Here is a 17,341-nt window from a genome sequence, read left to right on the forward strand (position 1 = left end):
AGTACTGTAGGGTAATCAAGCCCTGTTACCCAAGTGAAAATTCTTTGTTTATTTCCTTTTTTTACTTAGCCTTTGTTCCCCAAATTACAATTTACAGTAATGAATTTGTGTTGTTGACTAACAGTACTACTATTTGTATACTGTGACCACTAGTAAGATGCTCAAAATGCAATTCATGTAAAATGTAAATATAAAATAAACATCCTGTAATATTTGCATTTTTTATGATTTACATGTCAAACTCATGAGGTGGAACATATCTAAAATTCAGGGACATGTTAGAGTCAATGGTTCATGAAAACCTTTTTTGTACAATGGTGTTTTCAATTCCTCCCAGCAGTGTGTAAAGGCCGATTTATACTTCTTCGTTTTTACGGAGACAGACACAGGGAACGCCCCCTCTCCGACGAGGATTTCCCTCTCCGTGCGTTTCATGCGTTTACTCCCTGTAATACTTCTCAAATAAACAAGACCCAGTATTTTAGAATATTTTGCCACATAACTGTGTCAATCAAACACACTAAACTGCTAAATGCAGTTTTTCCTTGGCATACCCTGGGCCCTGGGGTTTCTCTCATTATATTGCTCTCTCGTGCTCTAACCCAGGTGTTGCCAGCAAAAAAAACTATGCCATCTTTTTCAACCCTTTGAAGTGAGTCACACTCAATTTCAGAGTCTTTCTGATCCTGAATCAGGTCCTTTTTCTCATCTGCCTCCAATTCATGACATTGTATGCCCTTTGCTTCCATTTCATTAATATTTTGTAGCATATCCAACTCTTGCTATGCCATCATTCGAACCCTTCCAGTCATTGTAAATAATGCACATATACTGTATATACCAAGCAACTGTGCAACCGCCCAAACTGTGTAGCCACTCAACTACACAGTGAGCTCTAGACCTGTGTTTCTCAACTGGTGGGTCTCAACCCAATAGTGGGATGCAAGCTGGTGTGGAGAGGAAAGGTGGAGAGACGTGCTTCGGCTCTGTCAAAAAGTCTAACTTTTATTTTAAAAGTGACCAAACGTCCAATGGTACAGTTTTATTTTGAATGGTGCGTAAGCTCATACCGTGCCGCCCGAATTCAATTGTAATAAATGATAATGGTTCGTAAATTAAATTATTTTGGGGTCGTGATTTAATGACCAATGACAAATGTGGGTCCTGAGATTAGACCAGTTGAGAACCACTGCTCTAGACATACCTGTTGACTATAGTATTTATTGTTCTTGAAGTCTCAGAAAGGCTATTGGCCGGGTTTCCCAGATTCGTTAAGAAGCTCTTAAGCGCTAAGAGCTTCTTAGGAGCGTTCTAAGAGCGCTGTGAAAGAAGGACGTGTTTCCCAGAGTCGTTCTTAGCTTAAGAAGATCTTTCACTAAGAAGGAAATGTAAGATCAGCCTGACCCACTCTTAACAGCCTTCTTAGCGACCAAACGCTCACTGCAGCTGCATCAGGGAAAGTTATATCTGACACTCAAAGGAATACTAAAACCATGCGTGATGATAAATGTGCGCCCACAGCTGCAGAACAAGAAAAATAATAGCATAAGAAGAAAAATAAAGATATAAAAATAAATAATTGCCCATGTGTTCCTGTAGCACATAAATAAAATGAATCATCATTACTATCACTCATTACGTTTTCACACACATTCGGCATATGCATATGAGTTTACATTAGCTATAAAAACATCAACAACCCTGTGGTATTTCACAGATATCAGGGAAACTGACAGGTGTAATTGAACTCGGCTGGAACCTCATCAAGAGAGGCTCCACCTGCTAGTCTATATAAAGGCGTTGCTGAAGTCCACGCGTGTGAGACACCATGGCTGCAATACGGCATATTCTCGCTGCTAATCAACAGCGTCGCCGTGCGCGAAGCCAGACAGTTTATATAAATGCCTATGTGCGTCAGCACTTCTCCCCACTGAATGTGCTGTCGGACCGGGCTGTCCAGTCCAAGTACCGGCTTCCCCGTGTGGAGATCCAACGCCTCGTCAGAGGGCAACCCGATGCAATTTTGCCCTCAGCCCGGAGGTGCAGCTCCTGGCCGCGCTGCGTTTTTACGCAGTGGGGAGCTTCCTGGAGGTGGTTGGGGACGGCACCGGCCTCAGCAAGGCATCGGTTTCACGGAGTGTGGCAGCCGTGACACCGATCCTCCTGCACCATGCCCGGACACACATCAGAATGCCCACCATACGGGACGAGGTCCGCCAGGTCCACCGTGGATTTCATGCCATGGCTGGGATCCCCCGGGTGATTGGTGTCGTGGATGGCACACTGATCCCAATCCACAATCCCTCCCTGGTGGATCCTTGCTGGATTGGGAGGAAACATTACGCTGCCTTCAACATAGGGTGCCACCCCCCTACTCCCAACATTAAACCCACTACCATCACACAACCCATACCAACTATCATGTAGGCTATAGGGCTTGAAAGCTAGGAAATGACGCAAAATGATCCACAGAACACATGGTTGAAAAGGAAAATAAGTTTATTTAAAAAAAAGAAGAGAAACAGGGTGTTGTGTGTGATTTATGCGCTGATAAAGTGGTGGGTGATCGATTTGCCTGGCATCGATTGACTTAGTTTCAGCACCACGGCGGTGGGCAGCTCCCTCTAAGAGCTTCTTAAGAAGCTTCTTTGGCGGGATCTTAAGAAGGCAGTTAAGAACGCGTCTGGGAAACACCCCTATCTTAGCGCTCCTTCTTAGCCGAACCCTTCTTAAGAGCCTTCTTAAGTCCTTAAGAACGATCGAATCTGGGAAACCCGGCCATTGTCAATTCAATGATCCAAGTTTGTATCTACCTCTTAGGCCTACCATATGATGTTCATAAAGGGGTTATCATTAGCCAAATTGTTACAAACTATCAAAGTCCATATAATGATTTGTTTTGTCAGTGTGAATATGCAAAAGTGCATTTATTAGTTACATTTGTCAGCTTTACAAAGCATTTTACTATTGTATTCTATTGTTATTCAAAATCAATATTCAATTCAATATTTTTTTATTTGTCATTGTCATAGAAAAACAACGAAATTCTGTTTAGAGCATTCAAACACTGCATAGTTTTGACATAGAAAGTGCAATACAAAGGTGCAATATCCCTCCAATAAACTTCTCATAAATATCAAGATATCCACAAAAACATTGCGAGTAGCCAAAACATGAAGCACACATTGTGAACAACCAAAGTAAGTGCCAAAGGGAAGAACCATAAGAGCATGTAGTTAAACAAGTTACAATTAAACAACATGAACTGCTATAAGTGCAAGTGTACCTGTGGAAAAAGCAAGCAACAATAATAAAAACAATATATCCCAGCGAGTACACAAATTTAAATCAGTTACCACTAACCACAAGAGTCTCTAAGCAAGAGTCATTGTGATCCTTGAGGAAACTAACATCGGGTCAAGCGAACCATTCCTAAGTACCGTTGTACTCCCGGTCTTCAGAGTCCATATGTGATACATAATTTGAAAGCTTACAGTCTGCACTTTTATGAATGTACGCAGATCAAGTTTTGATGTGTTGTTTGCATACCTGGACGACACGGAACCTTTGAGGGTAAGTAGAGACGTTTGGCTTTGTAAACAACACCAAAGTGGTGACTGGACAAAGACGTTGACTAAACTTGTTGTGACTCAATCTTGAAATGGTTTACATATCTACAAGCACAAGAATCGTAGCTTTCCAATGATGTATAATGCCGCAGTCCATGTCGAACGCACCTATTGACAAATGCCCTGTGAATAGTACAAAAATATATGTCCACTTGTGTCTCAAATAATGTGCAGCATTAGCTTGTAACGTTTGCATCATGTCGCGCTACCTTGCTTTATACTGCTACGTTACATGAACCAAATCTAAGTTATAGCCAGGCCCAAATGTAATATGGGTATTATTTCAAATTTTCTGCGGTTATTCAGACTGAAAATCTGTGGAATTCCGCTAGCCTTCCTGTTCTTATGTCGGAGCGACCGAAGATGTTCCACAACAGTTTGACGCCGAATATGGTCGATTGAATGTTGACAAACTTTGCAAAAAAGTATTGATCCATCCTCATAAAGATCGCCTGAAAACTCCCTGGCCCTGTCTCTTGCTGTCATTTTGGTCGATGTGTTTCCTTTTCAATTCTTAGCATTTTTTGGCTAACGTTTTAATAATAGAGACGTAATGAGTTGAGAAGTTTATTAACATTTTGCCTCAGACAAATGCGTTCTACTTGAAAATCTGCATGTTCTCATCGTAATTCTGCGCCCGCGTAGTATGTTTGGGCCTGGTAATAGCCTACGTAGCAGCAGCAGGCTAACGTAGCTACGTTATGTCCTGTCTGTTACATTATTGTGCGCTCTGTAGAGAAGAGAAAGGTTCAGGGATGGGATGGTTTTGCTTTTTTGAGCTTGTATGAGAAAAGGGGGGGGGGGGGGGGGCTTTTTTCATGTTAGAGCAATAGCCCCTCCAAATGTCTGTACATGTCCCTGTATGTGTATATATATTTTTTATTTTATTTTTCTACATCAACACTCTTTGCCTGATGTTTCTTTTTCCACCCCTGTTGGATGACATTAGAAATACAATCAGTGTCCATCTGTCTTTGCAGAAAGTGATGCGTCGCTCTCAACATGCCCGTAAGGAGACTGAGTTCCTTCGGTTGAAGAGGACCCGACTGGGCCTTGATGACTTTGAGTCTCTTAAAGTCATTGGGAGAGGTGCCTTTGGAGAAGTGCGTGTTTTCACCCTTTTATTATTGTAGTTTCCTGTTGGTCATCTGTATTCACAGTTGGGGTGGGACTCATTTCCAGCTATATTTATTAAATTGTTATTGATTGACACTAAATGTTTAATGCAGTAAATGCAGTTTTTTATAGGAAGATTGGAAGAGGTAGAATATTTTATAATAATTCCAATATCAGTTTTTTAAATATTGGATTTGTTGTGTTGAAATGAATTGTGAGTAGGTTGGTATTGTCACTTAGGGCAAAGAGTGTAGACACCTAATAGTAGGTTTGCATATGTTCCTAGGTCCGCTTGGTACAGAAAAAAGACACAGGACATATCTACGCTATGAAAATTTTGAGAAAAGCAGATATGTTGGAGAAGGAGCAGGTATGTGCATGTGTCTGGGTTCCGTCAGATTATTGTAGCTCTGAGTGAGCCTCTTCAATTGCCTCTCAACAGAAACATATTCATAGTGAATTCTCGTCAACAGTTGTGTGTTAACAGCGGTTCCCAATCACTGCTGACCTGTGTTTCCTTTGTGTTCATAGGTTGTATGAAAGGGGTTGAATCGCATGCAACATTTATTCTTGATAACAAAATACAAAAGTTGCAGTTCCGGATATACAATCATAGCATGTTTTGCATGTTTTTCAGTTCAAACAAATGTTAATGTTGTAAACCTTTCAAAATCTTTTCGTTCAACAATTGCAAATGTTTTTCACTTTGTTTTTCTGCTTGCTTATGTATAACTCATACAGCGCTATATGCTCACTCTAGGTGGCTCACATTCGTGCAGAGAGGGACATCTTGGTAGAGGCAGATGGAGCATGGGTAGTGAAGATGTTTTACAGCTTTCAGGACAAGAGGAACCTCTACCTAATCATGGAATTCCTACCCGGAGGTTGGCAGTTTAAAATACTTTGTAAAAACCTTTTTGTCATTTTATAGTGATGGTAAGAGTGGGCCGTAGAGAGTCACTGAAAGGAGAAATATCCTGTCTTTTGATTATCCTGGCAAGTTAGTCAGCCAGCTACACAGTAAAATTTGCAGTGTCAAAGTAACACAAATATAGTTAAATTTCAAACTTAAATTTACAGCACTGCAACCAATGCAAGCACACCTCACAATTTCCCCAGAAATTGTACCCTCTCTAGTTGTAGTAGGGATACTCTACCTTTTGGTTGAATTTAGTGGCAGAACTGACCACCTTGAATTAACACCGCTTTAGCCTGAAACACCACCGGAAATCTAGAAATTGACCTTTCGCAAAAGCCACGCCCCAAAACGGCTTTGACCAATCCTACTGTAGTTATCGGTCACTAATTCAAGAAGGTCCGTCAAGCTTTCGGTCGTTAAGGCGCAAAATGGTATACGGAATTGACAAATCCGAAGAAAAGTACCCCAGTTTAGAGGGTAGAGGAAGAGAAGGAGTAAGAGAAGCCAGAGCTGAGGAGAAGCCCTCAGGGGCCAGTTGTTCAAAAAGTTTAATAAGAATTATCTGAATTTTGAAATCCCATGTTTTGCTATCCAGGATCAGGTAATCCATTTTACATTTGTACTGGGTTTTCAAAGCAACGTTGGATTTGATCACCCTGATACAGATGCACACTTTTCAAGATTACAAAATTCGGATTCCCAGTGTTGTAAATCGGACTATGGCCAATGTAGTAGGCTAGCCAAGTAAAGAACAGGTTCAATAGCCAGCATTGGGTCACTTTCAAGTGTTTTGATTTGAAGACACAGAAAAAGGTAAAAGAATACAATCCAAACAGTCAGAGCCATCATCTGACCCACAACAATTGAAAACAAACAAAATATACATTCTTCACAAATACAATGTGAATATTTTGAAGATGTGTTTCAAAATCTGAAAAAGGCTAAATGTCGAATAAATAACTCAATTAAAGAACTTTCAAAGTTAGTCTTCGGTTGTGGAGAGACCAACTTTTTGAAACTACTTTTAGGAGACAGATCTTAAGTTGGGCTTTGGTTTGCTGAAGATGGGAAAGAGTGATTTGTTCTTCTGCCAGAAGAATCTGTACTTCTGCTCTTACATAAATGTATTTGAATTACATACAAACTATGTTTTATTTGACCAATTTCAAGTTTTATTACATGTTGTTGCTGAAATCCACCCTGAATCCACCCTTCTGCTGGGATCAGAATGATCTTGATTTTTTGGATCAAAGGTATCCCAATACTACTAAAAAGTTTTGAACAACACATATTGGTTTTGATCCACATCAAAACCAAGATTGGATTACGTGATCTAATCCAATTTCAGAATCCTTTTTTTTTTTTTTTTTTTTTACAACCAATTTTCATGATTTGATCCAATCCAAAAGCCGTAATCCGATCAGATCACTTCTGAACAAACGGCCTCTGGACATCAATAACCTAGAGAACAATGCTTCACAATTCCCTGTATACCTAACTATTATCTGTAGGCAACATATTGACCCTTTCTTATCAACATATGCAGGGTTCTAAATTAACTTTTTTATATATTGACCCTTTCTTATCAACATATGCAGGGTTCTAAATTAACTTTTTTGATCACCAGCCAATCAGAATTTCCACTAGACAAATTCTTTCCGGTGAAAATAAGAACAATGAGTTTCACTCAATGCATTTGATCATTTTATTAACATTGTTGGCATGAAAAACACAGAAAATTAAGTAAAATGAAGCACAGAAGTATGATGCAAGGGTATGTGAAATCACCAACACGTGACTAAGTAAGGACACGATTTATTGTAAATGGCTAAAACGTCCATTCGCGTCATGAGATTGACTCCTGCCCATGCATTTACAGTAACGTTTTGTCCTAAGCAGGCATTAATTAAACTGACCTAATATACTCTTTATTAAGAACAGTATTTACATTACAGAAGACGGCGTAGACTACATGCGGCAATCCTTACAAAACATGACAACATTTTCATTGTCAAACACAAGCCATTCCCGACCCATCAGCCATTTGGCATTACATTTTCTTTTCTTCGTTTCTCTAGTGCTATCAATATCCTCATCCCCTGCCTCGTTCCTCTTCTCGCCCCCATAAGTTTGTCCTAACCACCGCCGCATTAAGTTAACTTTTTACTTTACTACTCTAGCTAGCTCTTAATACCTCCTATGTCCTATACCTCCTATGATCCGCTATACTTCGTTTTACTTCTTCCTTGTGTTTTCTGGTGGACGCTCAGTTCGTTTCCACGGTTTCTCGCGCCGGTTTCACTTCAACTGCGCGCAGCCAATGGGCGTATAAAATGTTATCACGTAGCATTACGGCACAGTGTTCATGGGAAACTTAGGAAGTACTGCCAGGCCAGGGGGATAAATTACCGAGAACCATGCCGAGAACAGAGCCTTATGTATCATTCATGTAATGCCTCATGTATCACCGGCCAAACTGGCTAGTGAGTTTTTATTAACAGTTTTTGTTCATTTAGAACCCTGAACATATGACTAGCAATGCAACAGTAAGTAACACAATGAGGTGTGAGACCCATGTTGTGGAATTTTTAAGAGAATCAATCGTTAAACTGAGTGGGGTGAATTATAAAGTTAATGTTTATTTGAAGTGCATTATAATATAACAACGTAAACCAACGTAACCATCATCGACACACAAACATAAGACAATAACACAAAACCACCTGTCCATGAATCCGATGATCAGAAGTAGAGCATGCCCGAACAGCGTCTCACAAGTTCTGATGCCCTACCTATCTTCAGCTTTGATATTTAAAGGAGTGCCCTGGAATTGTCAAGCATCTGGTCTGTAAACAACAACCAATCAATATAAACATTGAACACACTCTTCTCAACAATGGATGTCTTAACAGGAAAAGGTAATCTAGCATCTTCTCTTTAACACATTCCCAAAAACTCGTAACTCTTAAGTCACCCAAACTTTGTGTCTCTGGATTTCCCTCCCTGGTCAAACTACCCCCTTAGGTCAAACAAACATTTCTCTAAATACTTAACCCCCTCTTGATCTAACTCCTTTTCTGTAAAATGTAAGCTAGTCACAGGATGTTCCTTAACAATGAACAAAAGAGCTTACAATTCAACCACAATTAAAACACATTCATTTTACATACAACCCAAAATTCTATTACACCCATCAAGTAGCAACTCCATCCAGCAGCTCCAGATTTTAGCATATAAGAGGTGGGGGGCAGGGTGAAACCCAGCCTTACAATCCTCCCTCTGGACACAAAGCGAAAGAAAAAATCTGCAGTGTTTGTGTGATAACCTGCACCCACAGGAGAGAAGAATTTGATTGCAGACAGGTCAGCATTGAGATTCCATTGATCATGGCTGTTTGATCAGAGGATCACTTGTGGATCATAGGTATTTGCTCAGAGGATCACTTGGAAGAACCATTGTCTATTGGCATATATCTATATGTGCCCTTGGTTAGCATATTCCTGCTACTTAAAGGTCGAAATATACTACTCCGTTTTCACGGAGGGAACGCCCTCTCCGATGTGGAACGCCCTCTCCGAGCCCCTCGGAGAGCTCTACGTGCACCTCCTGATTTTCCTGACTATCCGTCCGCTAGTCCGTATGGATACCCATTGGCCGTGATTGGTCAGCAATTGGTTCCACACACAAATACGTCATGTGGCAGTGTTGCTCCACCTACTTTTCTGGCGGTGAATTGTTTTCAGCACCCAAAGCCTTCGGAGTACTATAAATTCAACGAATCTGTCCAACTTCGATTGTCTGTCCGTAACGGAGTCGGAGTAGTATAATTCGGCCTTAAGTCCTTGTCCTGTTGCAGAACACACTTGAAACACAGCACTTGGTTAACAATGAAAATGGTACAGGTCTCCAGTCTCCTGGACTGTTTCACTCAATAGAAAAAATAAGTGAACTCCCTTTTGATAAATGAGGTAGACAAATGTAAACATCTAGCATAGATTAAAATGTCAATTAAAGCAAAACTGTGTTTTTGGGTCCAAAATAAACAAAACACAAATTAAACAGCTGAAATTAAATAACATACAAGTTCAACCAGTCTACATTTACAGGTCAGGATCCATTCTGAGTTTAGCTAAAACATTTCCCATCACCTCTAAAACACACAAAAGGTACATACTGATCCACAATACCCACACTCATTCACACAAACCAACATAGGAACCCATGGATGGACTTGTACATTGCACAGTACATATGGAAACCATATGTACTGTGCATATGCTACTGGAACTGGCACAGCAACTAACAACCTGACCACAACTGAACTGCATCAAAAACTAAACACCGGAGTAATACAGTAGGAATGTAGCAATCTCACAACTTGGACCTGAATTAAGTACATTTAAGAGAGCAAAATGACACCTCTATTAAGCCAACTGCACCAAAAGAGCATGGAGATGATTCAGAGATGCACTTTGTTAAGAACACAGTCTCGCAACTAACTAAGAGAATGCATGAGATCAACGATGGAAAAATGCATTCAAATACGCAAAAGGGGAAAATCAACCTCAGAGGCCGGTTATGTGATATGCTCATAGATACTGGTGCTGCTTGTTCCTGCACAAACATTCCTCTACCCTTAAGAGAGAAAGATTGACTAACGTATACAAATTCATATTGGACCATCACCGGTTTACTCAAGGCTGTAGTAGACCAAATGTGATGCCTTTGCAAGACAAGGGAATGTCAACACATTTTAGACCTCTGCATGCACAATCTCTGTAAACCCTCTGTATATACATTCTATAACGCTAAACGTATTACTAGAATGTGATACATAAAATAAGAAACCCAAACATATCAAACATGACATTAAAAGCTGTTAAAACTATATTTACATGATGGCGCAGATGATGGCTGCCTCGGTCGGTCTGTGTGCCCTGTTTTGGCTTGTATTGTCAGTTAATTCAGTGTTCTGCCAGGATTTTTGGAGTTCTCTAACAAGAGACGGACTTCTAAACATCAAGGAAACAACTCCTGTGGATTTATTTCCCACTTTTCTGCTCCCATTGGCAGAATTAGTGAAAGCCGCGCTAGGCTTTGCCCAAGCAGCGAAACACAGCCGAAGGGGAAAACGTGCGGGAGCTCTTGTTCGGATACGCAGACGCGGGATCCGTACGGTGTTTCCAAGTTTTTTCCTCTCCAACGAACGTTCACTGTGCAACAAAATGGACGCCCTTCAGCTACTGATGGCAAAAAACTGACTTTCTTTCATCTTCTGTTTTGTGCTTCACGGAGACATGGCTGTGTGATTTGATCCCGGATACCGCCTTACAACTGCCAGGCTTTCAACTTGTGAGAGCTGATCGGGAAACAGCACTCACCGGCAAAACAAAAAGAGGTGGTATTTGTTTTTTTTTTACATTACCAGTGGCTGGTGTGATCACTGCTACAGTACGGTCAGTAATGCCTACCACGCCGTCCCTCGAGCAGCACTGGGTCACTCTGACCATGCATGGTCCATCTGATTCCTGCATACAGGCAGAAGTTGAAGCTCTGTAAACCTACTGTGAGGACATCAAAACAGTGGACCACTGAGGCTATCGAGTATCTGCGGGCGTGCTTGGACTGTACTGACTGGGATATGTTCATGACTGCTTCCAATAGTCTGGATGAACTCACAGTGACTGTGACGTCGTACATCAGCTTCTGTGAGGACTGCTGTATTCCAACATGCACCAGGGTGAATTTCAACAACAAGCCCTGGGTCTCTGCAAACTCATAAGGTTACGGCTGGAGAAGGAGGAAGCTTTTAGGAGTGGGGATAGAGACAGATTCAAGGAGTCAAAGTACATGTTTAGCAAAGCGGTGAGAGAGGCTAAACGATTGTACTCAAAGAGACTAAAACAACAGTTCTCTGCTAACGACTCCAGGGTTTCCCGCAGAAAATGTGTTAGTTAAGGTGGTAGGGTGGGGTTTGCTGGCGGGGGGGGGGGGCAAGAATGTGTACGTTTTTTCTCCAATGCGTTCTGCTTAGACGGGAGACTGGTGTTGGTCACGGTTTGGAATGGAAGGGAGAAAACAGGACACAGCGGATATCTTTATTTAAAAAATAAATAAATACATTTAAAAAAATGGTGTTGCTTAGGCGGCCGCCTTAACTGAAAAGTTAAAGCGGGAAACCCTGGACTCTGCTTCTGTCTGGAGGGGGCTCAGGCAGATCACCCAACTACAAGCCCAGAGCCCCCCACACCACTAACGGCTCACGCCTGGCCAAAGACCTGAGCGAGTTCTACTGCAGATTTGAAAGACAGACTCTCCTGAACTACCCCTTCCCACCCAAGTGGACTCCCCCCCCCCCCCCCCCCCCCCTCACCACAGTGATGACTCTCTCCATTCAGGAGAGAAAAGTCAACAGACTGTTCAAGAGGCAGAACCCCCACAAAGCAGCTGGGCCGGACTCTGTTTCTCCTGCCACCCTGAAGCAGTGCGCTGACCAGCTGTCTCCGGTGTTCACCAACATCTTCACCACCTCCCTGGAGACATGCCATGTGCCAGCCTGTCTGAAGTCCTCCACCATCATCCCTGTGCCTAAAAAGCCACGGCCAAAAGGACTTAATGACTACAGACCCATCGCCCTGACCTCTGTGGTAATGAAGTCTTTCGAGCGCCTGGTGCTGGCACACCTCAAATCCATCACAGACCCTTTCCTGGACCCCCTGCAGTTTGCCTACAGAGCTAACAGGTCTGTGGACGACGCAGTTAACATGGCCCTCCACTTCACCCTACAGCACCTGGACTCCCCAGCATCCTATGCCAGGGTCCTGTTTGTGGACTTCAGCTCTGCCTTCAACAATCATCCCCTCCCTGCTTCAGGACAAGCTCTCCCAGCTGAACGTGCCCGACTCCACCTGCAGGTGGATCACAGACTTCCTGTCTGACAGGAAGCAGTGCGTTAAGCTGGGAACACAAGTCTCTGACTCCCGGTCCATCAGCACCGGATCCCCTCAGGACTGCGTCCTTTCCCCTCTGCTCTTCTCCCTATACACCAACAGCTGCACCTCCAGTCACCTGTCCGTCAAACTCCTGAAGTTTGCGGACGACACCACCCTCATTGGGCTCATCTCTGGTTGAGATTAGTCAGACTACAGGTGGGAAGCTGACAACCTAGTGACCTGGTGTAGCCAGAACAACCTAGAGCTCAATGCTCTTAAGACAGTGGAGATGGTTGTGGACTATAGAAAGAATACAGCCCCACTCACCCCCATCACCCTGTGCGACTCCCCAGTCAACACTGTGGAGTCGTTCCGCTTCCTGGGGACTATCCTCTCCCAGGACCTCAAGTGGGAACTGAACGTCAGCTCCCTCACAAAGAAAGTACAACAGAGGATGTACTTCCTGCGGCAGCTGAAGAAATTCTACCTGTCAAAGACAATGATGGAGCAAGGAAGATTGTGGCCGATTCCTCCCACCCTGGTACACTGTGTTTCAACCACTCCCCTCCGGCAGAAGGCTGCGGTCTATCAGGACCAAAACCTCACGCCACAAGAACAGTTTTTTTTCCTTCCGCTACTAGCCTTATTAACAAGGCCCCAAACTGACACTGATGAACAGAATTTCTGAGTCATCCACAGTTCACCTTCCTCTTCAACTGTTGAGACCACCTCCAGTGGTGTGTGCTAGGTGTGATTGTCAGTTAACATTACATTCCTTTTGGTGCAAATGAATGACTGTCCCAGACAAATGTCTGAGTGACCAGAGACCAAAGGGGTTTGATCATTCAGGTATCTGCCAATACAGTCCTACACAGTGGTGCATCAATCTGGTGTCAACCAGTTAACACTAACAACACACTTTTCATACTGTATTAGAAATACATTGATCAAATGTCTCTCCTTTCAGTCTATTGCAATGTTCTGAAAAATTGTACTACTTACAAAAATATTTTCAAGACCGTGTCTCTGTTCTCTGGGTCTAACACTGATGTATGCATGCAAGTTATTTTATTGTAAGGAAGGTGTAATGTTACTTACTCAAGCAACAACTGACTTGTTGAACAAGTACTTTTTATTTGATACAAACGTGGTGAGCACATAAAACAAGCATGGCATTCTCATTGTCTTGACCTTGGGTTTACTTCTTCCAGAACAGCTGCTCTCGTACTCCGTGTTAGATCTTGAATCCTCACTGTGTCATGTCTTGCCAGTGGTTCCAAGCTTCTTATGCCCTTGTCATAGTTTTCTTTTTGTCTCTTTTGTAGAAGCCTTTGTTTCTGTTTTACTCTTTTCTGTTGTCGTCTTGCAGTGTATGGAATCGTGCTGCGTAGCCTACGCCCCATTAGAATTTCAGTCATGTTCTTCTGCGAAACTCTGGAACTCTTTACAGCTGCATGCCATCCATCCATCCCATCCATCCTCCCTGACGCGTATCGTTACGGTAGGGCCGCCCGGCCCAGCTATCGGTAGCCTATCTGAGAAAAGGTTTTGGAAAAGACGGGTTATGGACCCAACCAACTCTATTTGGGAGGGGAGAACTCCCTCACATGGTACAACCCGTGCAGAGGCTGCGGTGTCAGAATGCGGAACATGTGTAGCCTACTTTAATAGATTAGGCTACTACTGACTGTGTTCTCTTCGTTCTGAGTTGTATGTTAGAAATGTCGCAATAATTTACTTGTGGCCGTCGTGGACCACTACAGGGGCAGTGGCGGACCACCAGTGGTCAGCGGACCACACTTTGAGAACGACTGCTCTAGATCATAGATGCTCTATTTATGCAAACAGCCACAGGTGCATCCACCTAGTGGTTGTGGGTCATATTTCACCTATCATTACAGATGGTATTAGCCAGGTGAAACTTTTTTTTTAAAGTTTTGCATGCAGGAAAATCTGAGTCTGAGATTTTTAATTTCATGTTTGTTTGTTTTTTGTCATTTGTATATTATTTTGTTAATTGTTAGCAATTTTCCAAAGTGAATGCACATATAATTAAAATGAGTCTCGAGTTTGAATAGCACAGTACACCATAATGAAAGCAGGAAACACTGGCTGTGTGAAGAGCGCGTGGGTAGGGGGAAGGGAGAGAGAGATAGGCCTCGTTAGAACAGTGGTGGACAGCCTAGCGGTAACTATAATCCTAACGAGAGTTAGGTTAAATCATTTGTAAGCTAAATCAAACACAGACAAATTGTCAAATGAAATACTGTTCATAAGTCGTGTAGTCCTTGGGGAATGTTTATAAATCCATTAAAGGTTGGTTTTCCTCAGACTCCTTTGTCTCCATACTTTAAGACCATTTTGGTCTACCTTCTGACCCCATGCTGGGCCAGAAGCTTTAAAGCTTCTCCTGGGAGATAAGAAAAGGCGGGAAACCCCTTTCTCTTGTCAGGGGTAGGAGAAGGATGTGTAGTACCGTGTTTTGTCTGTTGACTCAGCGTTACAGTTACATTAATTACCTTGTATTTACATAGCAATACCTATATTTAAAAACATTGTGGGTGCATAGGACTTGCTTTGTAAATACATTATGTGTTTATTTGTATAAAGGCATAGAATGTTTAAGTTCAGGTTCAAGTCTTTTATTGTCAGATGCACAGAACAACACAGGATCAGACTGGGCACTGAAATTCTTAGGACAAGACAAAGCAAAGCAACCTGGCATAACATAACATATAAGTACACAGATAATAGAAGATAATCTAAAATATAGTAAACCTAATATACAAATAATATACAATATTCAATACAGTATACTAAACCTCTAAATACAAATAATGCACATAATAACCTATACTAACCTTATAAACCTATACTAACCTAAGGCAAGTGTAGTACAATAGTGCAATATTGCTGATAGTGCAACCAGTAGCGGAAAGTGACAGTGTGTAAAGTGACTAGTGAGAAGTGTATCAGTGTCCATATCGATGTCAATTTAGAAGCCTGATGGCCCTTGGAAGGAAACTGTTGTCCAGTCTGCGTGTGCGAGACCGAATGCTTCGGTATCGCCTGCCAGAAGACTGAAAGACTGAAGGATGGGTGGTAACAGTCTCTTAAAATCCTGCCAGCTTTCATGAGGCATTGCGTGTGGTAGGTGTCCTAGGGGGACTGGTTGGGAGTCAGGTGGCTGAGCGGTTAGAGAATTGGGCTAGTAATCAGAAGGTCGCTGGTTCGATTCCCGGTCGTGCAAAATGACGTGTCCTTGGGCAAGGCACTTCACCCTACTTGCCTCAGGGGAATGTCCCTGTACTTACTGTAAGTCACTCTGGATAAGAGCGTCTGCTAAATGACTAAATGTCCTGTAGGGCTGGGAGCTTCCTGCCGATGATGAACTCAGCAGACCGGACCACACTACGTAGGGTAGAGGCCACCTGTGCCCCGTCAGGAAGTGGAAGATCCACTTGCATAGGGAGGTGATTAGTCCCAGGTCCACAAGCTTGGAGACCAGTCTGGAGGGGATGATGGTGTTGAATGCTGAGCTGTAGTCAATGAACAGCATCCTCACATACATATTCCCTTTGTCCAGGTGGGAGAGAGTGGTGTGCATGGTCAGGGCGAGGGCATCGTCTGTAGACCTGTTGGACCGGTATGCAAACTGCATAGGGTCAAGGGTGGGAGGCAGTGAGGAGCAGATGAATGATTTGACTAGCCGCTCTAAGTACTTCATGATGACAGAGGTCAGTGCTATCGGGCGATAGTCATTCATGCAGGTGACCTTGGGGTTCTTTGGCACAGGGACAATGGTGGTCCTCTTGAAGCAGGTGGGGAGTACAGACAGGCTGAGGGAGAGGTTGAAGATGTCATTGAAGACCCCTGCTAGCTGGTCAGCGCAGCCCCAGAGGGTTTTACCTGATATGCCGTCTGGGCCAGGTGCCTTGCGAGGGTTGATCTTTTTGAAGCAATGCCTCACCTCAGCTACAGTTAGTTAGTGTAGGCACACCACTGGCTAGGCCTTCAGGTAGCTCCACTGCAGGGGGGTCACTGTCCCTCTTAAAGCAAGCGTAGAAGGCAATCAACTCGTCTGGCAATAGGACAGAGGACTGGGTCTCACTCTAGCCTCTCCCTTTGTAGTCTGTAATGGCTTTAAGTCCACTCCACATGCGCCTGGGGTCAGAGCCATGGTAGCTGGACTCCACCATGGTCCTGTAAGCCCTTTTTGCTGCTTTGATGGCCTTAACCCTTGTGCTGCCTTCAGGTCACAATGACCCGAAGGTTCACAACGACCCATCGTTGTGCTGCGACAACTTTACCCAATATAAAAACAAATAAATAGCATTTTCTTTTAACCGTCGGGCTGTCTCCTACCCCCCACAGCACGAAGGTTAAAAGAAAATGCTTCACTTTATTTTTGTATGAGGTAAAGTTGTCGCAACACGTGGGGGGGTCACAATGACTGAAGGGTCACAATGACCCGAAGATAACACAAGGGTTAAGAAGGTCGTATTTGGCCTCCTTGTAACGATCAGGGTCCCCAGAGTTAAAGGCGACAGACCGGGCTCTCAGGTTGGCCCGGACCGTGGCATCAACCTAGGGCTTCTGCTTAGGGAAAGACCGCACAGCCTTCTTGGGGACGACGTCATCGATGCAGTGTTGAATGTAGCTGGAAACAGTGTCCGTGTATTCATTAATGTCCCCATCTGCTGCCTCTCTAAATATCAGCCAGTCAGTGGTATCGAAGCAGTCCT

General features: G+C 43.1%; 1 protein-coding gene across 1 annotated transcript in view; it reads left to right on the forward strand.

The window, feature by feature from the left end:
- The window catches only part of stk38l (serine/threonine kinase 38 like), a 99,354-nt gene that overhangs the window by 34,013 nt on the left and 48,000 nt on the right, over positions 1-17,341 (forward strand). Inside the window, exons 4-6 of the mRNA XM_062482875.1 lie at positions 4,610-4,732; positions 5,032-5,115; positions 5,506-5,629. Coding sequence (XP_062338859.1) covers positions 4,610-4,732; positions 5,032-5,115; positions 5,506-5,629 — 331 coding nt within the window. The remainder of the gene's footprint in view (positions 1-4,609; positions 4,733-5,031; positions 5,116-5,505; positions 5,630-17,341) is intronic.

Source organism: Osmerus eperlanus, chromosome 17 (assembly GCF_963692335.1).
Source record: "Osmerus eperlanus chromosome 17, fOsmEpe2.1, whole genome shotgun sequence".
Lineage (NCBI taxonomy): Eukaryota > Metazoa > Chordata > Actinopteri > Osmeriformes > Osmeridae > Osmerus > Osmerus eperlanus.